This window comes from Rhinolophus ferrumequinum, chromosome 5 (assembly GCF_004115265.2).
Source record: "Rhinolophus ferrumequinum isolate MPI-CBG mRhiFer1 chromosome 5, mRhiFer1_v1.p, whole genome shotgun sequence".
Classification (NCBI taxonomy): Eukaryota; Metazoa; Chordata; class Mammalia; order Chiroptera; family Rhinolophidae; genus Rhinolophus; species Rhinolophus ferrumequinum.
The window spans coordinates 50110871-50134992 of NC_046288.1; the positions used below are offsets into that span (position 1 = coordinate 50110871).

At 39.0% G+C, this 24122-nt stretch overlaps 2 protein-coding genes across 4 annotated transcripts in view; one reads left to right on the forward strand and one right to left on the reverse strand.

Annotated features, from left to right (window-relative positions):
- Positions 1 to 4807: 4807 nt before the first annotated feature.
- On the reverse strand, positions 4808 to 22933 carry LOC117022095 (myosin heavy chain IB). The gene is made up of 3 exons (XM_033105758.1): positions 22885 to 22933; positions 22271 to 22829; positions 4808 to 5060 (listed from the first exon to the last, which is right to left on the reverse strand). Exons 1-3 carry the CDS (start codon positions 22931 to 22933, stop codon positions 5051 to 5053), a joined length of 618 nt encoding a protein of 205 aa, XP_032961649.1. The 3' UTR covers positions 4808 to 5050.
- RAP1GDS1 (Rap1 GTPase-GDP dissociation stimulator 1) overlaps positions 22723 to 24122 on the forward strand; it is a 129140-nt gene continuing 127740 nt past the window's right edge. For 2 of the 3 annotated variants that reach the window (XM_033106321.1, XM_033106322.1), the window contains exon 1: positions 22723 to 22935. In XM_033106321.1, coding sequence (XP_032962212.1) covers positions 22932 to 22935 — 4 coding nt within the window. In that variant the 5' untranslated portion in view covers positions 22723 to 22931. The remainder of the gene's footprint in view (positions 22936 to 24122) is intronic. The other variant, XM_033106323.1, reaches the window with a different exon arrangement.

Sequence of the window (24122 nt, forward strand, 5' to 3'; positions counted from 1 at the left end):
TGCTCAAACAAAATATATATAAATAATGAGGTCTCACTTAGCTATAATCTCCTTGGGAGCCTTTTTCAAATTCAGATATGAGAACCTGGGAAACACAAGCTGATGCAATATTCTGAAAAATCCTCCAGGGAAAAGAACATCTACAAAACAAGCATATCAAATGAATTGTGTTCAAGAATTTAAGCCAACGTGTTAACACTAAAAGAGCAATATAGAATCATGAAAGTAAATTTGCATTATCATTTTAAAGCATCCTCTGTTTGGGGACTGCAGTAATTACTTTCAAGAATATATTGCTTATATGAAATTGAACACTATAGTTATCTTGTCTATCTTTGTTTAAAACATATTGTTTTTATGATAACATTTGACTTAATAAAAGTAATATAACTAAAAACTTCCCCCCAAAAGCATGCTGTTATTTACATAAATTCCTCTTTGGCCACATCAGTCTGAAAAATATTAAGGCAAGTTTAATGTTTATAATAAACCCCATGGGATTTGAGAATATCTTTATGACTGTGAATACAAAAGTTTCTATTGCAAGAAAAGTTTCTAAATGCAAGAAACACTTGCATTTTGCCACTGCATTAAAAAAAACAAAGCAAATTGCAGATGAGGTAGGAAAAACTTAACACATTTCACCAAATTTTAATTCTTGAGTACCTACCAAACTGTGTGATACCAAGTCATTTTCATTAACTAGTTAACATGTAAAAAATTAATTTGTAATTTTAAGTAGTTTTCTAAAAGTATAAACCATCCTCACCCTAATCTTGGTTTATAGTTTAAAATGTTAATATGTGATAATTAAGCTACCTTCTGCATTACTAGTAGAAAGTAATCACTGCGATTTTTGTTTTTATATTTTAATATATATCCGAGGGAAAAAATAGTTCTGTGAATTTAGCAAGATATAAAACTTGTGATAATTTCTGTGGTTAAAATTCTTATGCATTATTCAGTACTTGTATATTATCTTGTTGCACTGGTATGAATAGCAATCTCACAGAGGATTTACAAAATTTAGAATCCTTGATAGAACAGGAAGGACTCTTACAATTTACCTAATATGAACCTACATTAGAAATTTGTTTTTGAATTATAAAATCAAACAGGCTCAAAGTAAAAGAAAAATATACTTTTTTGGTATCCAGTCATATTTCTTTTGACTGTTTCATGTCTTTGCCCATTTCTATTTTTCTGTTGGGTTGGTTGCTCTTTTTGCATTGATTTAAGAGTTCTTTGTATATTAGACACTGTCCCTTTGTTTAGGAAATGTATCACAATTTTTTTTTCTACTTTGCAGTTTATTAATTGTCATTTACTGTATTTGACATGATGTATTTGAGAAAGCAATTAAGTAATAGCTTTAAAGCACTGAGGAAAAATAATTGTTAACCTGAAATTTTATATCCAGTTGAACTATCATTCAAGAATGAGGCAAAATAATTACATTTTCAGGTATACAAAGATCCAGAGATTACTACTTATGAAGTCTCAATAAAAGAACTAATAAAGGATCTTTCAGGAATAAGTAAAATAAAATCAGCAGGGCAAGGATGCATGATATTTTTAAGTGGGGTATTAAAAATTAATTAAAAATGTTAATTACTGATGTCTATAAAAAGCAAACAAACAAAGAATTGTATTTTAAAAAGTCAATCATACAATGATAGAATAGAATAATGGAAAATTGAAGCATGCTAAGATCATTTTTATGTTTGGAGAAGAATAGAAACACCACATAATTTAAAATCTGTAAGAAAAATTTATAGTTAAATATTATGCTGAAAAAACATAGATTACAACTAAAAGACAGAACATATAATCAGGTAAATTGCTCAGCAGATGAAAAGTGGAGAACAGAAAAGTATGGATCAAGAGAAGGCAGGAAAAATATTTAAAACAACAGATATAAAATGGTAAGTATAAAGTATAAAATAAGATGGTAAAAATCAGTGGAGATATACCAAAAAATGAGATCATCTATTTGAGGTTATCATATAGCTTGGATAAAACAACAAAATACTGCTCTATGCTAACAATATACTAAACTAAAAGACCACACACAACAGTTGAAAATAAAAGATAAAGATATCTGATCTCTTATGCAAACATTAACCAAATTAGCAGCATAATATTTGTAAAAAATCAAATAAAAAAAAACAATTCAAGTGAATAAAAATATAAGCCACAGACTCATAGAAAATATTTGCAAAAGACACATCTGATAAAAGACTGTTATCCAAAATATTAAAAAAAAAACTCTTAAAACTCAACAATAAGAAAACAAATAACCTGATCAAAACATGGGCCAAAGAGTTGAACGGACACCTTACCAAAGAAGATTTACAGATGACAAACATGCATATGAAAAGATGCTCTTTCTCATATGTCATTAAGGAATTGCAAATTAAAATGACGATTTACAACTACACACCTATTAGAATGGCCAAAATCCGAAACTAATAACACCAAATGCTGAAGAGAATATGGAGCAACAGGAAGTCTCATACATTGCTGATGGAAATGCAAAATGGTACCAGCACTTTGGAAGACTTTTTGAAGTTTGGCAATTTCTGACAAAGCTATCGTATTCTTCCATATGATCCAGCTATTGTGCTCCTGGTATTTACACAAAAACATACACATGGATGCTTATAGCAGCTTTACTCATAATTGTCAAATCTTGGATGCAACAAAAATGTCCTTCAGCAGGGAAATGGATAAATTGTGGTACATCCAGACAGTGGAATATATTACCTATTCAACACTAAAAAGAAATGAGCTGTACAGCATGAAAAGACAGAGAGAAAACTTAAATGCATATTTCTAAGTGAAAGAAAACAATCTAAAAAGACTACATATTGTATGGTTCCAATTATATGACTTTCTTGAAAAGGAAAAACTATAAAGACAATAAAAAGGTCAGTGATTGCTGGAAATCATAGGGGCAGAGCTGAATATGCAGAGCACAGAGGATTTTTAAGATAATGAAAATACTCTGTATGCATATGATTTTATAATAATGGATAGATGTCACTATACATTATGTTCTCAATAATAGCAAGCAACAGAGGCAATAAAATAATAACTTTAAAACATTGAAGGAAAATAATTTTTAACCTGAAATTTTATATCTAGTAGAACTAACATTCAAGAATGAGTATTATATATTTGTCCAAACCCACAGAATGTACAACACCGAGAATGAACCCTAAATTAAAATATGGATTTTGGTTGATTATGATATGACAATGTCGGTTCATCCTTGGTAAAAAATGTACTATTCTAATGAGTAATGTTGACAATCGGGGAGGCTCTGCATGTGTAGGGAAGTGGGTATATGAGAAATCTTTATATCTTCCTCTCGATTTTGTTGTAAACCTAAAACTTCTCTAAATGAAAAACAAAGTCTTAAAAAAAAAACAGATGCAATGTCTGGGCTGTGGTGTCTTTATAGGACTAGCTTGGCTTCAGACTTCTGACTTAGTTGCTATTTGTATAGCTGCCAAGAATGATTCTCCTTTGTTTCCAGAGATTCTGAGAGGTATCCAATATCCTTTACTAAAATCCTCTTCTGTTGATGCCTAGCAGAGCTGGTTTTATTGTTTACAGCTAAGAACCCTTACTGATACAGCTGTGAGGTCCAACCCACCTGGAAAGTAAAGAAATTTCATCACTTAACCTCTGTTGAGAAACTAAGACTGTGCCCTTGGGCTGCATTGTTGGGAATCTGAGCATGGTAACATAGATAAGAGTTTGAAAAATCCAAGAGTGTGTCCACTTACACTGTTACTCTTCTGAAACTGCTCTATGATTTATTATTATTATTATTATTATTATTATTATTATTGCTAAATGCAGTGGCCTGTGTTCTCCGCTCAAGGTTGAACTTTATACCGTATTTGACACTGTTGATGACTCCCTCCCTCTGGAAACTCTGTTATAATTGACAGAGAGCATGTTAAGGGCAGAGATTGAGTCAGATTATTTCTGTATTCCCAGCACATTGCGTTCTGCTTGACACATGGCACTCAATGAGATTTCAATGAATAAATCAATGAATGAATACATATTGAATTTTTAACTAGAACAAAGGAGAGAGCATAATTGAATAAAGCACACAGAAAATTTTAGTTGAATAGTGAAAAAGTAACAGTAACTCATTTTGAGTGTTTTAAGCCCATTTTCATTATAGTGATCAATTTGCACGTAAGCAAATTGAGGATTAATGTAACAAGTAAGACAGATAATTGTCTTATAACTAAAATATATCAATGGGATTGGTCTATTTGTTAATATATATTGATTTATCAATTAAATTGAAGAGTAAAAAGATAATAAAGGAGCTACGGAAATGGCATGCAGTTGCAAAGATCACAAGGAACATTAGATGTGGATATTCTGTTACTCATATAGGTATTTATCTCAGAAAAACCAAAAGTGCCTTTACTGATTTAACAATACCATCTCATTTTTTGGATCTTGAATGATCATCAGATTAATGTGTACCATACCTAGATTAAAATCTGAAGATAAAAGTGATTTTTACCTGAACAAAACTGAATCCGCCCTGCAGGAGCTTATAGTAAAATACTACTTATACCAAGATCAAGCATGCCCAACCTAACCAGATATCAATTTCACAGGCATTAATTGATCGGGAACAGGGGTCAGAACACGGCAACCTACAGAACAAGTCCAGCCCCTCATCTATTTTTGTAAATTAAATTTCATTGGAACACAGACGTGCCTGTTAGGCACAGCTGGAGGAATGAGTCGCAGGAGACCAAAATTTGTCTATCAGAATTTATTTGGCTTGTTTGAGCTGCGGGAGGTCAGGCGAGAGCAGAGGGAGAAGATCATAACTTCCCAGAGCAAAGAGGGGTGTGGAGTTTTATAGGAGGGGGGTAAACGAGGCTGTTCCCCCTTCCATGTGTCAGGGGGGTTTCGTTGACAAAGGATTTCAGGGCATGACCAAGCCTTCCAGCTCCACACTCTGGCCCCAGGTCACCATCCGGACTGGACTGCCCAGGCCAGCTGATCACAGGCCCCTAGGAGATAAAGCAAGACAGTATCAAGACAAGATGGCTTTTAAGATAAGGTTTCTGCTCCTGGCCTAAATATGGCTTAACAGTGCCCATTTTTTAATGGATTAGCTATGGCTGCTTTTGCGCTACAATGGCGAATTTAAGTACTTGGGACAGAGAGTATGGGCCACAAAAACCTGAAATATTTACTATCTGGCCCTTTATCGAAAAAGTTACCAACCCCTGATCAAGGTCTAATTTAGATTTCTAGACTTGTACAAAAAGGTTCTGAAATGGGAATTCTTTCTATCCTAACGTCACAGCCGACATTTCTCCCTCAGTCCTCTCCTTATCACCCTCCCACTGCCCCCACTTCACTATAATCAGGCCTTACAACTGTGAACAGTTTATTGTAACGAAACTTTGTGATTAAAAACCTATGGTATATCAGAATTCCACATCCACTTGTAAATTATCCGAATTCTTTTCCCTAAACTCTCACATTGTTCTCACTGTTCAAAATGAAGTCTTCGTTTGATCTACAGTCCTTCTCCTCTGACAACCTTTGATCAATCTGTTTTTCTGCTCCTATTTTCCCACAAATTTCTTTAAAACACTTTCTTCTGTACATGTTCCTAGCAGTATTTTCTTCCAGCTCCATACTTGCTCATGCATCATTTATCTGCTTCCACGGCTTTCATCATCACTCTGTACAGCTAATTCCCTCTCGCTCTGACCTTTCCTTGAAACCTCACACCCGCATTTCCAAGCCATACATCTTTGTGTGGGTGTATTGCTTTCCTACTCACGTTGGTCCAGTTTGACATCTAAATCATTATCTCTGCCTGCAAGAACAAAGCATAAATGCACTTAAAAATGGTAGTTATTCATTGTTTACATTCCCTAACTCAGTTAATTGCAACACTTTCCAACAGTTTCCAAAGCTAGAAACAAGGGAACCCTCTCATCCATCTACATCTGACCTAACTTAAAATTCTGAAGATTCTTGAGTTTTAAATGCACTTAGAAAATGTCTCCTCCATGTCATTTCTATTATTCTATTTTATATCCTCATCATTGAATAACTTTAAAACAGTTGAAATCCGTGTTCCTGTCTTTGGCTGACTATTTCTCTAATTCATTCCTCATATTGTTCCCAGACTCATAATACAAATCCGATCATGAAACAGCTCTGTTCAAGAATCTTCAAGATTCCCCATGGACCTACAAAATGTATGGAGCATCATTCAAGGCTAATCATACCCTGAGCTACCTTTTTTTCAGTTTTATTTCCAAATACACCCTATTGTGAAACTTAAACTCTAATAACATCTGACTATTTTCCATTTTCCAAATATATCTTGGCATAAGAGTTGAGTCACTCTTCCCACCCACACTCACCATGCTAAATGCACCTGAGGAACAATAGATGGTCGTAGTTTTGCTCACAATTGGATTTTGGTTTGCTGAGAATACTATGCAAGCTAGCTCGCGGAAAGAGGAAAAAGAGAACTAAGCACAGTAGTTAGAAAAGCTGCTGAGGAGGTTCTGAGGAAGGAATGAGTCAATTATAAGAAAGAGAGAAACTTTGCAAGAAGAGTTTTAGGCTGTTTCGCTCTATGACTCCTTCCTGTTTTCTCATTAAATCTTTAGTAAGTCTATATTTCTAAGCAATATTCTCACAGTTGGATTTAGTTAAGGGCTAAAACTGAGTGGCCTGGCCTGAAGATATGCATGAGGTGAGTCCAAGAAGACTTGGATTCCATTTAACTGTGTGTATGTTGGCTTCCATCTTTATTTTGTAAATTTCTTTGAAGGCATAAATCATGTTTTACAGTAACTGATCTCTGTTATTGATTTGGATTCTATTCATCTCTAACCTGTATTTCTCCTATAATTTCTTTTTAAATACTATCTCTGTGTTCTATTCTCCCAATCCTTCATTCTATAAGCAGCTCTCTTCCACAATCTTATCTCCTATAGCTTATCACTATTCTATATCTTTTTTTCCTGTAGCCTGTCACTGGCACCAGCAAAGCACATGCTCAGAAGAGCATCTTGAGCCTATTCATTCACTCATTCCTTGAATCAGAAATCCAAAGCTATTAAGATGCTTCAGAAAACAGCTGTTCCATTAGACATCTTACCCACTACCAAACAACTGTTGTTGCGTATGCCCCCTTCTCCCATTAAATAGCATTAGATACGGGACACTTTCAATAAGGCCTGTGATGTTCTATCTTTAAAGCTCTCTTTTCCAATGCACTAAATTAGAGTATGTGACTGATGTTTTTAAAAAAAATAATTATGCCAGACACTGTTCCAACAGTGTCAGTTAACAAAAAAGACAAAATCCTTATCATTGTTGTTACATTCTAGTACAGAGAAAACAAATAAATAAAACAAGAAAATATCAGATAATAATGCGATAAAAGTGCGATTAATTTAGATCTGTTTGTTTGCATACATTATAGAAGTGAGGCCACTGAGTTCCTCTCTGAGATATTTGAGCTGTGACCTGAATGACAAGAAGAAAGCAGTTATGGAAATATCTGAGGAAAGAGCATTCCTGGCTGAGGGAATAGCTTCAATGATAGATCATATCTGTCATCTAGAGGTTCTGACAAACACTAACAGTTTTTATTCTCTCAGATTTGGTGGTTAGAAATTTTGTGTGCAAAAAATAAACTACTAATACTAGCAAAAAATAAACTATTTGTATCAATCTCTTCATCCTTCTCTCTCCTCCCCAATTCCTGCCTTCCAACATAAAAGTCATTGTTATAACCATTGCCTGCATATAGTTGGTGCTTAATAATTATACTACTGTGAGACTTTCCAGTATGAAGCCTCTACTATACCAAGTGTTGCCAGAAGGAGCAGTCTCCCTAAAGTCACTGTTTTACTGTTTTACTTAGGACCGTATTGCTAGGACCAAGTATCCATCTTCTTCATTCTACTCAAAGAATATGGTTTCCAAAATGTGGTGTGCAAAACAAAACAATGAGGAGCAAGAACAAAATATTAGATTTGACACATTTAATTTTGTATCTATAAAAATGAAGGGATTTATGCTTTTCTAACACGTAATGTACTGACTGACACTGCTGCCCTCACTTGTTCACAAGTCAAATGTATAGCATGTATCATAGGCCCAGTAGGGGTGAGAACTGAGGTGCTTGTAAGTTGATTTCCTTTCTATGTACTTACACTGTACTACAATTTATGTGCTACACAGAATGTTTCCAAAGTGGTTAATTTTTATAAAATAAGATCTTTTAATAATATTGGAACCTTTGTAATACTTCATAATAGGGTTGATTATGAAATTTTTTTTACCACATAGTAACCTGTTTATGGTCTTTCTGTAGAAAGGATTATCCAATTAAAAGCTGAGTAACACTTACCTATAAAAAAAATCTTGACAAGTGTTCCCAATTTGCTGACCTTTTCTCTGAATACAAGTGACTGTCAGATATTTTTGGAAAAAAAAAATTCTCTTGATCAGTTTCTTCAAGGTTAAGGTGACATTTTTAATAATGAAGGAGAAAGTAACTGCTGCACAAAAGACATTTGTGCTTCAGGGAGAGCATTTTTAAAAATAAACACTTGGAAAAGTTCCATTGTTGTCTTAGGTTGGTGCAAAAGTAATTGTGGTTTTTGCAATTGTTTTTAACATTTTAAACCTCAATTACTTTTGCACCAACCTAATATAATTTTGTTGCTGAATAAAAAACACGTAAATATAAAACTTAATATATGTATACTTAAAAACTTGGAAATAGAGTTTTTAAGACTTTAAACAATTTTTTCAAATGAGTAGTTTCAATGGGTTTTGAAGACATTTCCTAAAAATAAAAAAAAATGCAGTAACTTCTGATTAGTTTGTAAGAACAACTGACTGATATTGGGAATGATATGCTTGTTAGCTGAATTTGAATAAAACCCTGCACATAATTGGGGATGGGATTGAAAAATGAGTATCATGATTTAGCAAGCACAGCTAATGGTGTACTTTTTCCATCTGGCTGTACTTATTTTTGTGAGATAACTCTTTCAGCTAAAATAGCCATTAAAACCAACATGCGAATTAACTGAACTTAGAACCAGACCTCTGAGCCACTATATCACAAGGTATTAAACCAAGATTCTTTTAAATTGTTGAGGCATTCTGACCAGGACAAAGAGGTCATTGAACCATTGATAAATAGAATAAAATATGAAAACTATTATTTAGTTTATCTTTTTGATCTCATCAGTCTTTTTAAAATAATTGTTTTACTTTTCAATTACAGTTGACATACAGTATTGTATTAGTTTCAAGTATACAACATAGTGATTACACGTTCATATAACTTACGAAGTGATCACCCCAATAAATCTAGCACCCATTTGACACCATACAGTTATTATAATATTATTGACTATATTCCTTAGGCTGTATCCTACATCCCCATGAATATTTTGTAACTATCAATTTGTACTTTTTAATCCCTTCCCTTTTTTCACTCCCTCCAGCTCCTCTCCCAGCTGGCAACATTAAGACATTTTCTGTATCTATGAATTTGTTTCTGTTTTGTTGGTTTGTACATTTTGTTCTTTAGACTCCGCATATAAGTAAAATCATATGGTATTTGTCTTTCTCTGTCTGACTTAGTCCACTAAGCACAATACCATCTAGGTCCATCCATGTTGTTGCAGATGGCAGATTTTATTATTTTTTATGGCTCAGTAATATTCCATTGTATATATGTAACACCTCTTCTTCATCCATTCATCCACTGATAAACACCTAAGTTGCCTCCAAATCTTGACGACTGTAAATAATGTTGCAATGAACATATGGATGTACATGTCCCTTAGAAGTAGTATTTTGGATTTCTTTGGATAAATATCCAAAAGTGGGATTAGTGGGTCCTTCTTTGTCTCTTGTTACAGACTTTGTTTTAGAGTCTGTTTTGTTTGGTGTAAGTATTGCCAGCCCAGAATTTTTTTTTTTCCCATTTTCATGAAATATCTTTTTCCATCTCTTTACTTCCATTCTGTGTGTCTTTTGATCTGAAGTAAGTCTCTTGTACTCACCATATGTAAGGGTCTTGTTTTTATCAATGCAGCCACCCTATCTTTTGATTGGAGTATTTAATCCATTTACATTTGAAGTAATTATAGGTAGGTACGTAGTTATTGTCATTTTATTATTTATATTGATTTTTCCCCTTTTTAAAGACCCTTTAAAATTTCTATTTTATATTCATTCTACAAAGTATGTATTACAGTAAAACATTACATATAACTAATAATTATACAGTTATAATGTATGAGGAATGTTTGAATCTTTTTAGAGTGCATAATAAAAAGAAATCTGGAGATCACTTCTTTAGTAGAACTAGTCTCACCATGTCTCAGATTCCTGTTTACCTTAGTCATTTTTGGAAGTTTAAGTCCTTCCGTCTGCTGTTACACCTCCGTCTTTCCTTCTCATATCGCTCTGTAATCTTCTATTCTGACTAAATCCCACTTCCATCTCAACCTGTCCACTCTGCCCTCTAAAAAGCCTGGGTCAGAATCAACAAGTTTCTTGTGGTAGCTATTCTCACTGATGGCTCCCAATGGATCACATCTCCTGGTAGTGACATCATTGTGAGTCCCCTCTTTTGAATCTGGACTGGACCTGTGACTCATTTTAATAAATAGAATGTGGCAGAAGTGATGCTGAGCCAGTTCTTGGTTTAAGCCTCAAGAAGTTCTGGCAGTTTTCACTTTCATGCTTTTGGGAGCCCTGGTCTGCCATGTTAGAATTTCAACTATACTGCTTGAAAGTTCATGTGGAGAGGGAGAAACCCTGAGATGAAAGAGAGAGACACCCTGAGATGAGAGAGAGAGCATGAGAGAAAGATAGATAGCTAGATGATAGATAGATAGATAGATAGATAGATAGATAGATAGATAGATAGATAGACAGGCCTAGGCCTCCTGCTGTGCCCAGCTTTTCAGTCATCTCCATGAAGGCACCAGATATGTAAATGAGACAACTTGGATTTCCAGCACAATCAAAGCCAAAGATAACTTCAGCCCCTTCCAACATCATGTGAATCCGGAGAATCACCCAGCTGGGCCCAGTCAACCAACAGTATCTTGAGAGATTATAAAATTGTTATTTTAAGTCACTGAGTTTTGGTGTGGTTTATTAAGCAACAATCGATAACAAAACCCTCTATTACAGTCTCAATCTTCTGGAAACTTCCCATTCTATCTTTGACTCAAAACTGACTTTCCAGTTGAGGACACTTTACCCTCTCAAATGACATCTGCTTTTTCCTTCACACTCCATCTTCCACAGGGACAATAAGTGGGGTACATATTCTCCTTGCTCCCTGCTGTCCTTCTGCAGAGACCTCTGCTCCCTTGAAGATCATGCCATCTGGTTATATCCTTCTCTAAACCATGTTGCTGCCATCTTCTGATCTCTTGGCCATTCCTCTTCACTCATAGGCAACTTAGTCCCTGGCTCACACTCCACTCCTATTTTTGTCATCGTGCTCTGTGGTTTCAGTACCTATGTGGATGACTCAGCCTATAACCTTCCTCTCAGTTCCTTGATTTCTTAACTTTTCCTCTACTCTTCAGCCACCTGCTCCCATGGTCATACCCTAGACCTTATAAACTGAACTACCTCTGAAATATAAATTTCAAATATCTTACCCTTTTAGTCCACCTGTGCTATTATTAACTGCACTGCAACTGTTCTTTGACCACATCAGAATCTCTAAAAAACAATGTTGAAGAAAAATACAACCAGGCTGACATATTACATTTTTCATTGATAATTACAAACCTCACATGGACATTCAACACTCCCGCAATACTACTTAATTTCAACTACTTCATGTTGTCTTTTCTCTTCACACATCTCCTATCTGCCCTGCCCCTCCCTTGTTTCATAAATAAAACAGACATTATTCAATGGGGAGTCTCCATCTTCCTGGCATAAAATCTACCAACCCATCTGTACCGGTATCTTCACTTCTGTTACAGAGATTCACTGCTGGTGTTCGTCTCTCAGACGTATCGCCCCATTACAGCACTGGGTCCCATCCCCTCTTGCCTTTCCAAAGGTTTTGTACCTTCAGTTAGTCTGTCTACTTTGCATCACCAATGGATCATTCACTTCAGTGTGAAGAAAACAAATCTCTTAAAATCCCGTATCCCCCTTCTTATGTCATTTCTCTGCTCACCTCTAGTCAAAAGTCTTTTAAAAATGTACACAAGCAATCAACTGTTGGTCCTTCTTCAAACTCTAAATCTGGCTTTGCTTTCCAGAATTCACATAAACAATTCTTGCAGAATCACTACCAATCTTCTCGCTGCCAAATCCAAGGAATATGTTTGTGCTGCCATCATTTTTTCTCTCCCAGTTTTTCCCATTTGAGTACATGGCACCACTAACCATCCACTCACTTAAACCAGACGTCTCAGCCTCAATTATCCTTAATCACCTAGCCTGAATTCCTCCTTGACTCTTTCCCCTAAATCTAATTCATCAGCAAGTCCAGCCTTTCTACCTCTGGACCTCTAATCCTCTTCCTTTTCTCCTTCTCCATTAGAGCCACCCTGGTGCAAGCCACATCATCTCTCACAGGTCTCTCATCATCATCTCTCCTTATTTCCACTCATTTGCACAGCAGCCAATAGGATCTTTCCAAACTGTAAATCAGTGTGTAACTCCACTGCTAAAAACCTTTCACTGCTTTTTGTTTGTACTTAGAATAAAATTCAGACTCTGTACCATGGCCTAAAGACCCACCTGATGCGAGTAGAAGAGTCATATTTATCCCCCTCCCTCCTTCATACATTCCATAGAGAGAACTTTCTCTCTGCAGGAAGAAAATCATGCAAATAGTCCTGGTTTCTCTCAGCAACTGCTCCTCCAGTCTCACTCCTTAGTACCCCCTTTTTCCCCTGAGAGGAAGAGGGAACTATCTCTGATAAAACAGGGAATTCGGACTGAGAAAGTGTGGCTCAGACTTCTCCGGTTTCTTCTTTCTGAATGGCTTAATTTTCCTTTGCCCTTTAGCAAATAGCTTCCCCTGGGGGGAAGCCTGCAGTTCAGTCTGCTTAGGACAGCAGGGAAAGTAAATTTATTCAGGATGATGGCAGTGGGAGCAGTACTAGCAGAAGCCCATTTTATGCTGTTCTCCAATGAGCAGAATCAGTAATACAGCTATTTTGATCTCCATCAAATCTGACTCCTGAATCCTATTTCCCACTTGGTTTTAAATTCTGGAATAATGTAGAGGGCTTAAATCCCCAAATTCTATTTTATTGGACTTTTTGCTACTTCTGCAACTTCATTTTTTTTGCCCCTCTCCCCTGCTTACTAGGCTTCAGTTACTTTGGCCTTCTTTCATTTCCCAAAACACAGCCGCAGTTTTCCTGCCTCAAGATCTTTGCACTTGCAGCTCCCTCTGCCTTAAAAGTTCCTCCTCTGGCTATGCCTGATTTCCTTATCTTCAGGTCTCAGATTAGTTATCAGGTTCCAAAAGTGTCCTTCCCATGAATGTTACATAAAGTTACTTCCCCACTGCCATTTTCGTCTGTTCCAGCTCCTTATCTGCTTCCTTCACAGTACTTATCTTTATGTTTGTTTGTTTATTTGCTTGTTTGTCCTTCTTACTCAAATGTGCTCAATGAAGGAGTAAGTCTTATTGTTGTTCAGTTATATCCCCAAGGATTAGACCATAGATCAATAGATAGTATTAAGTATTTGTTGAATAAATGCATGACTACATGGAAATAACAACTTAGAATTAATACCTGGCTTGCTGACTTGATAATTACAAAGTGTTTATTCCAATTAATTTCCATGTGAAATTTTCACATTCCTGTAATTGTTTTGTACCCAGAAAACCAGGAATTGGTTTGTTTACTAAAAAAAAACAAACAAAAAAACTAGGTTCTGAATGTGCAAATGCCTTGGAGAGGTGATTACTTCAAGAATACAGAGTCAACTTAATCAACAATGTTTATTGAAAACTTATACATGTAGAACTATTACTAGGTTCTAGGAAGGAAAAAAGGACATTAAAAAGTGGATCTGGATCATGGATCTCGACAGATGAAAATGTACATCCATGAAATGATTAAAGTACACATATAAAATGAAAAGCTTGTTGTTCAGCATGAGTAGATAACTAGTTAATACATTTATCAAGTATAGTCATACTTGATATGCACATTATATATGTATCATCAATACATACAGATTCTAATTTTCATACATTTACCAGAATAAAATAAATATTAACTACTGAGGTAGGCAGGATAATGTCCCTCCACTCCACCTCCAACATATCCACCCCAGGTACCTGTGAATATGTTACTGTACATGGCAAAAGGGACTTTGCAGCTGTGATTGAAGGGTCATGAGATGGGGCGATTATCCTGGATTATCTTAGTGGCCCTAACATAATCACAAGGGTCCTTCTTATAGGGAAAGAGTGAGGCAGGAGAGTGAGAGGAGGCGATGTGATTGCTGGCTGGAAAGGGCACACGAGCCAGGGAATGTGAGCAGCCCTGAGGTGTTAGAAAAGGCTAGGACATTGATTCTCCTCTAGAGCAGCCAGAAAGGCATGCAGCCCTGCTCACACCTTGATTTTAGCCTCGTGAGCTCCATGTTGGACTTCTGATTTCCAGAACTGTAAGGTAGTAAATCTGTGTGAAGCCAATAATTTTGTGGTAATTTGTTACAGCAGCCATAGGACTCTAAGACAAGTACATTAAGCAAACTTTGTTCCGTCTATAATACTTCAGAATCTGGTAGCCCCTCAGGATCATCATTATGAGAATTAATTACTAGTGAACTCTAAGTAGACGTGCTGATTAATGAGGCTTTTCAGTTCAGAAGTCTGAGCTAGTTTTTTTATTATAAAAGCTTTATAAACACTAAGCATTGCTTAATTGGAGTTGGATGAGATTAAATTAGAACATGTCTCCTTAAGGAAGTCTTTAGGTGAATTTTTAAGTATATAAAAGAGGACTCTTGAAAAGGAGACAGTGGAACATTCAAGAGGATCTCGAAAAAACTTAAGAGTAGGAAAAAGGACAATTACTGGTGATTTGAGTAATGCATACATAGATGAAGCAAGATAATCTAATCAGAACTCTTCCTTTGAATTGCTTTTTTTAATGTAAAAGGTCACTCTTAAAATGAAAATGCTTTTTTCACAAGCGAAACAATGGTTATACATCCATTGGCATAGATTACTGATTAATTTCCTATCATCTGGAAAGCATTCCTAGGTAGAAACCAGCCAGGTAATCTTGCCAGTGTAGGGAAGTAGCTAAGATAAAGTATAGGTGTCTCTTTCTCATGCAGTGTCATAGTGGGGATGAGGTTAGGGGTGAGGAAACAAGTTTTATACAAGGCAGCGTGATGAAATGGAAGGAGCAGGGACTTGGAAATCAAACAGACTTGGTTCAAATTCCACTCTACCTTCTATTGGTTGCATGACATTAGGCAAACGAATTAAAATATTTTGATTCTCCATTTCCTTATATGTAAAATACCTAACTCATGTGGTTAGCATTAGATGTTAGTATTACAGGAGTTTCTGACACATAAGTGATCCTAAGAGCATCTGACTAATTTCAATTAGTGCTTCCCAGTGTTGCCTCAGGCCAGTCCAGAGTAGGAGCAGTAGAACGTTTTAAGACTAACAAGTATTTCTGTAGCGAGTCTGTGAGGATGTGTACATTAGAGTAGGTGGGGTGGACAGTAGAGGTAATTTTAGGCAATACAACTAAATGCTTCTATCAGAACCAAGCACAGTGAGAAAAATATTCAATTTGAAAGACAGTTCATGGTTTCGGCCCTTGACAGATGTATTACCACTCACAGGTTTTAAAAAGAAGAAATTTGAGAGATAGCTACAAAGTGAACTGTTCCCGAAGACAGAATTAACTGCCAAAGAGGTAGTTAGAGATAGAATTGGACTCAGCATTCTTGTATCTTGCACTTTCTTTCCCTCTACGATAATAGTCTCATTCTTTACGTCTCTTGATGTCAAGACACCTATTATTTTACTTTGGTACAATTTCCTCATTACATTGAAATGTGGTAAGAAAACATGGTCAGGCATCAGTAACCCGAGATCTCATTCTTTTCTGAGCTGATATCTCACTAATGAACTCTTTAAAAACTGAGTTAAATTTGAAGTTTTGAGAAAGAAGAGGAAACAAAGTTTACCCTTATTAGTCAAGTGACCTAAAAACATACACGTATAATTTATTCCTGCATGTTATGATTCAGAACCTTAGAGGCACAGCAAGCTTCTAACACCCCTTTTAGTGCAATAGAATGGCAAAGCCAACTGAAATTAAAATAGGCTGAATCTTATTTCAAGAATAACTGAGACTAATCAAAAGTAGCTGTTAAATATTCATAAATAAAATATTATAGTAGTATATATAGTCTCTTTTATGCTTGTAAATTTCAGAGAAGCAGGAGAAAAAAATACATAAGAAACTCTTGCTTCAAATAAAGATATTTCACAAACTAGTACTATTTTTTAGTCTGTTGAGGTCACACAAAATATAAAGTGAGGGTTTGAATTCGAGAGACTTAGATTTTAATTCTGTCTCCTTTATTAATTAGTTATAGATCCTAAGTTAAATTATTTAAACTTTCTGAGTATGTTTTATAATTTGTATAGCTGTATGTTTTATAATTTATCATACCTCCCACACAGTGCTGTTATATAGTGTAACTACACATCTAATCAATCTTCAATCCAATACCAATTCGTTAATATGTCTCAAGACTGTTCACTGCTGTCTATCCCCACTGTTTCTATTTTAGTTCAAGTCACACCTGAAATATTACAACAGTCTCCTAACAGTCTCCTGGTCTCCGGTCTAGACCTCATTCTTAGCCACTTTCCCCTCTGCAACTACTAAAATATAAATTTAATTATGTCATTTTCAAAATTAAAACCCTCCCAGAGCGCCCTGCTGCCCTCAGGATAATGTCCAACACCTCACCTCAGCCACTGAGGCCCTATCGGATTTGATGCCTCTTGTCCACTTTTGTCCCATGACCTTTTCTCTTTTCCCACATCTTTGCATACTTCACACTATGCATGAACTGACTACATGTTTATCAAAGATTCAAACCCTTGTCTCTAGGCTCATATACATAAAGCCTTCTGCTTGATTCACTTCTATTCATCCTTCAGGTCTTTGCTTAAATGGCCTCTTCTCCAGGAGGCTTTCCATGACAGGATTAAATGTCCTACCTATATTCTCCCACACTAACGCATCTTGGTAGTTACAGCGTTACTGCGTTTTCACTGTTTACTTGTCTGTCTCTACCACTGTACTCCTTGAGGGCTGAAACTGTGTCTTAATCACCCCGTGTACCTAATTCCTAGACGGAATGGTACACACTCTACATAAATATCACTTTCTTTCATCTACTTCTTCTGCCCCTATACAGTTTTACCATGTTATTCCATTTCTCAGAAACTTTCAATGGGTCCCTTTTCCTACCTTAACAAGTTTAAATTCTTTTGCTTGTTTTTTAACCCCACACACTGTTATACTGAATTTCCAATCTTATTTCTCAACATGCCCTAATATGTACCCTTTTTTATGGTCTTATGAATAGGAATACCTGTGCCATAGCTCATGCTCTTTCTCTCTCTTGGACTAGATTCCTTACTTCCCATTATCTTTCCTAAAAAATTTCTGTCCATGCATAGCCTCTCCTTTTGAAACCATCTTTGACTTCTTTGACTAATTTTCTTTACATGTTAGCACTGAGAGGCTCAGGAGATTTTCTATTAGGAAGAAACTTTAAAAATAGACTGATTCTACTCTTGTTTTGCATGATACATACCCGTAGCTATCTCTTATACCATGTTTCCCCAAAAATAAGACCTAGCCAGACCATCAACTCTAACATGTCTTTTGGAGAAAAAAATTAATATAAGACCCGGTCTTATATAAAAATTAATATAAGATCTGGTCTTATTTTAATATAATAATCTTATATAAGACCCAGTCTTACATTAATTTTTGCTCCAAAAGACACATTAGAGCTGATGGTCCGGCTAGGTCTTATTTTATCACCTAGCGCAGTGCTAGGCTCAGAAGAGATGCTGAATAACTACTCAATTAATTGTAAAGTGTTTATATTTTATCTAAAAATATACATACAATTTACGTATATATTTATTTGCAATATGCAGACATTAGTCAGTTTGACGTAATACGACTGTAAAAGAAATTTATATTTCATAAGATTTGGGAAATGGTTAATATATTAAGTAAATGAGAAGTGACGGGAGAGGGTTACAGTTACAACATTTCAGGGATTAATACATTTCAATTGTTCAGCCTGGATTACCCTAATCTCACTGAGGCTTTTTAAAAATAAAGTGTTTAGGCAGAAAACTATTCACTGCCAAATCAGTTTTTATCACTGCAAAGTTCAGTTAACTACTCCAGTGAGAGTCCCTTAAATGATATTCAGAGCATCATGGTGAAGGCAATCAATTCCCTATTTTCTTTGAAGAAACTCTCTTTTTACTTCCTTTAGCTCTGCCCCTACCATTTCCTTTAAATAGTTTAAATCACCTTTTAACCTCTGTTAGAAGTTATGTTATAAGGGAATGAGGTTATGAGGGAAGATATGTTATAAACATTGCCAAAATGTAGTGCTTCTGATCCTTTCTAATAAACATTTTCCTTGATACTCCCCATACTACCAAACGCTATTGAATAATTACAAACCAATTTTCAACAATAAATTGATATTCAGATAAATCTGTGATACTTTACGAATATGGATTTTTAGATAGAATTTGAAAATGTCTGCATTGGGCCAGAATGCCCTCCTTTATTTTGTAGCAAGTCTAATCAAATTGTGACCATTGCCTAACATGGAGCATGGGCACTAATCGATTTATTTCTGGAAAACTCTTTTGATATCAGGTGAATATTTCCTAGCTATTTATATGATCAATGACGAGAGTTATCATCAAAGAAAATTTTCTAACATAAGCTTTTTGAGAACAGACCATAGTTTTTTATCCCAAGTTCCCATCATAGAGCCTCATACATACTAAGCACTCAATACATCTCTATGGAGTACATGGGTGCATAAATTAGTACAAAGACTATATTCCACCCAGTGAAGGACTTGTTGTTTAAGACGGAAACAACACAGCAGCTGTCATCATCATCATGATCGTCATCCATATAAACCTTTACTGAATAAGTTTACTTGGTGAAATGCTAGAGTTTACAAAAAGAATATTAACAATAGTCTTGCTCTTTCAGAATAAAAACTCTAAAAGAAAGAATAAAAAGACTTTCATTCACACGACAAATTTTTATTGACCACTTGTTATGTGTTAGCATTCTTCTGGCCTTGGCAATATAATGGCAAATAAGGCAGACAAAAATTTCTGTCCTTGGGGAGCTCAAATTAAAATTGGGGTGACAGGCAATAAGCAAAATAAACCTTAATGATAAGTGCGAAGGAAAAAATAAAGTATGGAAATGGGCATAAGAAGTAGGAGAGAGTACTGAAATTTTAGGTAAAATGGCTAAGGAAGGCCTCATGCAGGTAACTTTTGAACAAAAACGTGAAGTAAAGGTATGAGAAAAATGTTATATTCCTAAAATAGAAAGGGAGGGGAACTAACGTTATGTGTGAAAGGGGTAAGCATTCCACCAGTCCACTTCTGCATGTAGCAGGCAGTACTGCAGTGCCTCCTTAGCCGAGGTTTCACTTTCCTAGGCTTCCGTTAACCGTGGGCAACAAGAGTACAAAAATATTATATGGGGAATTCCAGAAATAAACAATTCATGTTTTAAGTTATGCGCTACTCTGATTAGTGTGATGAATTCTCATGCCATCCTGTCCAGGATGTAAATCTTCTCTGTCCGGCATATCCACTCCCCAACAGTTAGTTACTTAGCCATCTCAGTTATTAGATTGGTTATGAGAGAGAGAGAGAGAGAGAGAGAGAGAGAGAGAGAGAGAGAGACACTACATTCACATCACTTTCATTCCAGTATTGTTATATTTGTCCTATTTACTATTGTTAACCTCTTGCTGTGCCTAATTTATAAACTGTATCATAGGCATGTATGTACAGATGTATGGGAAAAACATAGGACATATTGGGTTCAGTGGTATCTGTGGTTTCAGGCATCCACTGGGGGCTTGGAATGTAGTCAGTGTGGATAAGGGAGGCGACCGTATTGGGTCTCACCATGGTTACACATCAGTGTTGGGACTGACTCATTGTGTGCAATGTGCCTGAACAATCCTGTGGTTTAAATTGGTAAAAGGGCTGAGGGGATGGCTTGTGGCTTCAAGCAAAACAAAAAGGCACTCAAACTAGCATCCGGTGGGAGGTCACAAAGCTGCATCAACTATTTTTGCTGCTAGTTTCAATTTATATATCCAAACGAAAGACAGAAGATGCTCTTAGACATTATTGTAATTAAATTATTGTAGTTAATTACAAAAAGAAGCAGCAGGAAAAGTGAAACAAGTGAACTAGAGAATCTGGAAGAGATTAATGAAGGTCAAGGAAAGACCAAGGTACAAAAAATGAGCAATACAAATGCGCCAGGGTGGTCTTCTGGAGAGGTCCAAAATGAATGTGGAACATGGTATGGGTGTGTGTCGGGGGACAAAGGGGGGTGGAGGCTGGAGCTTGCATTGGTGTATGTTATGGATTGAATCGTGTCCCCCGCAAATTCGTATGTTGAGGTCCTAACCTCCAGTATCTCGAAATATGACCGTTTTGGAAATAGGGTCATTGCAGATATAATTAAAGATGAGGTCATACTTGAGTAGTTGGGACCCTAATCGGATTGGTGATGTCCTTATGAATGGAAAATTGAAGGCTGGAGTTATGCTACAAGTCAAGGACGTACCAGAAGCTAGGAAGAAATCCTTCCTTGGTGCCTTCAAGAGTGAGCATGGCCCTGCCACCACTTTGATTTCAGACATCTGGCCTCTAGAACTGAGAGAACCCGTTCCTCTTGTTCTAAGCCACCCAGTTTTTGGTACTTTGTTACACCAGCTGGAAACTAATTCAACCTTGTAAGATTACTTTGAGGCAAACAGAAAGATCATCCTAAAAATCACAGCAAGGGAAGGAGTGTAACACAAGAGTGAGGTGCCTCATTGTCTTGTGCATCAGAAGTTTTATAGCTGTGCCTTCTGCACTTACATTGTATTTTGTTTCACTAAACCTCTCTTTTTAACGGTTTCATTTTTGTTTTAGAAAAGTCACATAAAATCTGCTCTCTGCTGAACAAATTACAAGGCCCATTCTGACTTCTGTGCTTGCAGGAACTTCTGTCATACAAACGGAAATTTGATCTGATCTAAGAAGGGGCCACCGATGAAAGGAGTAAAATGCACCTTTTCTCAACATTGGATTGAAAGAGTAAAATTTGAAAGGGGGAAAGAAACCTCCATTCAGCTATTCAGCATCTCCCTCCCACAGATTATGCTGCTGACTGCTCCCCTCTTCCTGGCGACCTGACTCCTCAACTCCAAAAACAGACGGGTCAGGGCAAGACCAGGTGCGGAGAAAGGGAAGAGTCCCTGCAGCCTCCTCTCCCAGGGCAGAAACCGAAAACCGGCCCGCACCTGGCGCGCATGCCCAGCCGGGAGAAGCCCTCAAGAGAGAGCGCCCGGCCCCGGTTCCCGGCGCACCTGGGAGGTGCCGGGAGCCATCCGCGGCCCAGGTGACCGATCCAGCCAGCCCCGCCGGGCCGCAGCCAACGCAGCCGGACTTTTCTCTTCCTGCCGCGTTCCTAGGGAGCGGGGCGGAGCTGGGTGCAGCCCGAAGGCGAGGGCACCCCCTGTTAAATGGCTTCTCAGGCGTCCTCCGGGGGATGAGGAATGGAAGCCCGCCCTCTTGAGGAAGGAGAGAGACATATTCCCGGAGGAAATCCTGGGCGGTCACTCTCCTCGGCTGTCCGGAACTCTCTGTTTCTAAACGAGCCACAGCCAGGACCGCCTGGAGCCGTCCCACTGATAAGCCCGCTAACCTGCAACGCCCTCCCAGCGGCCACCTCCCCGCTCGCTGCCCCGCGGGCCCACCGGCTGCTCGGCACACGGGCGTCCCCAGGTACCCAGCCCCTGGCCACGTCGCTCTACGTCCATCCCGCTTCGTTTCAGGACGTCCGCTTGGTTTCCTCACCGTCCTGCCCTGACTGAGGCGGCCCAGCGTCTCCTCCTTCGGGCACCTCCCGCCTGTGCAGCCGGGGAGCCCCGTTTGCCGGGTGTGGGGGTGGCGGGGGCCCCGTAGCAAGCCTGGGGCGAGCCGGACGGCAGCAGCTCGGGCTCAGTACCCCAGCGCGAGGCCTGCTCGCGGCCCACCCCCCGCCCCCCAGGCGGTCGCCACCAAGGTCCTCCGCGGCGGCGGCTGCAGCGGGTCCGCAGACACACGCCCACCCGCACGCCGAGATTCCCTCGCCACGGGGAGAAAAGGAGGGCGGCACTGAGCATGCTCGCTGGGGAGGGCGGGGCGCTCCGGGCCGCGCGTCGGGGCGGGCGGTCTCCAGGCCGCCCCGGCGCCTCCGCCGCCCGCCCGCCCGCCCGCTCCGAGCCGCGCCCGCCGCAGGCTGCGCCCGCCGCCCCGCCCCGCCCCGCCCCGCCCCCCGCCGCTCGTCCCCGCCGCGGCCGCGCCGCCTGCAGCAGCAGCAGCCCCAGCAGCAGCAGCTGCTCCTCCCCGGCGGCCACCCCCCGCGGGTCCTTCCCTGGCAGCGGGCGAGAGCGAGGCAGAGGGAGGACACAGCGCCGCGACGCCTGCACCGGAGACCTTCGCCTCGCCCTGCTGGCTCCTCACCCTCGGGAGGAACATGGGTAAGTCACCCTTCCTCCCCCGTCATCGCCTGACATTTTCCTCTTTCTCGGCGTGTTGCAGGGTGGGAAGCGTTCTCGGCGCAAAGTTGCCGGATTTCTCAGATCCCCGGGTGTGAACCGGCGGCTCTGCCTCGGGGGAGTCAGGGCGCGAGGAACGCTCGCCGGGTCCGCGGCCGGGAGGGTCCCGAGCGTGGGGTGGGGTCGGGCCGCGGGGCCGGACCGCCGCGCCGCTCGCGGGCACCGCGCCGCCGCGCCTCCCCTCCTCCATTCTTCCTGCCCGAGCCGGTGCCGGGGCACCGCGGAGCCTGCCTCGCGGGCTCGCATCCTCTGCCCACCCGCCGTTCTCCCGAGGCCGCCTGCCGCCTTTCCCCAGCGTCTGCGGGGCTGCAGGCTCGGGGTCGACCCCGAGAAAGACCACTTCACGTAACTTCCCTGGCTGGGCGACCTTTTCCCCATCGTGGGGACGGCGCATCCCGAGGCGGGGAAGTGGGAGCAAGTAGTTTGTGAGGGCGATTTTACTACCTGCACGGAAATTATTTTCGATGAGCGAGAGCGGACAGCCTCATAGGTTGAAAGGATGACTTGTCAGAGGCCACGAGGAATGTAGGAAGGATGGATAGAGCCACTAGCTGTTGAATTACTGTTGGGTGACTACAGTGTGCAGGATTCCTGTACTCAACCCGTGTACGGGGTTCCCTCGCCTGTCTACTGTAGCAGACAACTGCACCGTGTGACATGTTACCGAACTTATATTAGTTATCCGTTCCCAGCGTCCCCTGCCTAAATCTACATAATCTGATTTGGGTTCTTTTGTATTTACGTAGTTAATCCCAAGAGGTTGGTTTGAATGAGATATTGAAATGCAAATGTAGTTTTGTAAAACTACATATCATTTATCCTAACCGTTTTTCATATGTTGTGGGACTGTTAAGTTCAGTAATTACAAAAACGTCTGATGAATTCTGTAATGTAATTAAAAGCCAAAGATTTTTTTGTTGTTGTTTTTAATAGTAGCTATTTGGAATAACATACTTCTGTGTGTTCCCCAGTTTGTTTCACTCCTTCCTGTGGTATAATTTCCTCTTTTTAAAATGTGCTCCGTTGTCATCTGTCAACTCGGACTTTTCCCACCCCTTCTGTGCAAGTTATTTTAAGCTTGAAATGAGTGTGATCCTTTCATCTGTCCC

Coding starts and splice junctions, on each gene's coding strand:
- LOC117022095 (XM_033105758.1), bottom strand. CDS start 22,933: ATGTTCCTCCCGAGGGTGAGGAGCCAGCAGGGCGAGGCGAAGGTCTCC. Junction 22,830..22,884: donor GGGCGAGGCGAAGGTCTCCG/GTGCAGGCGTCG, acceptor GCCCGCTGCCAG/GGAAGGACCCGCGGGGGGTG.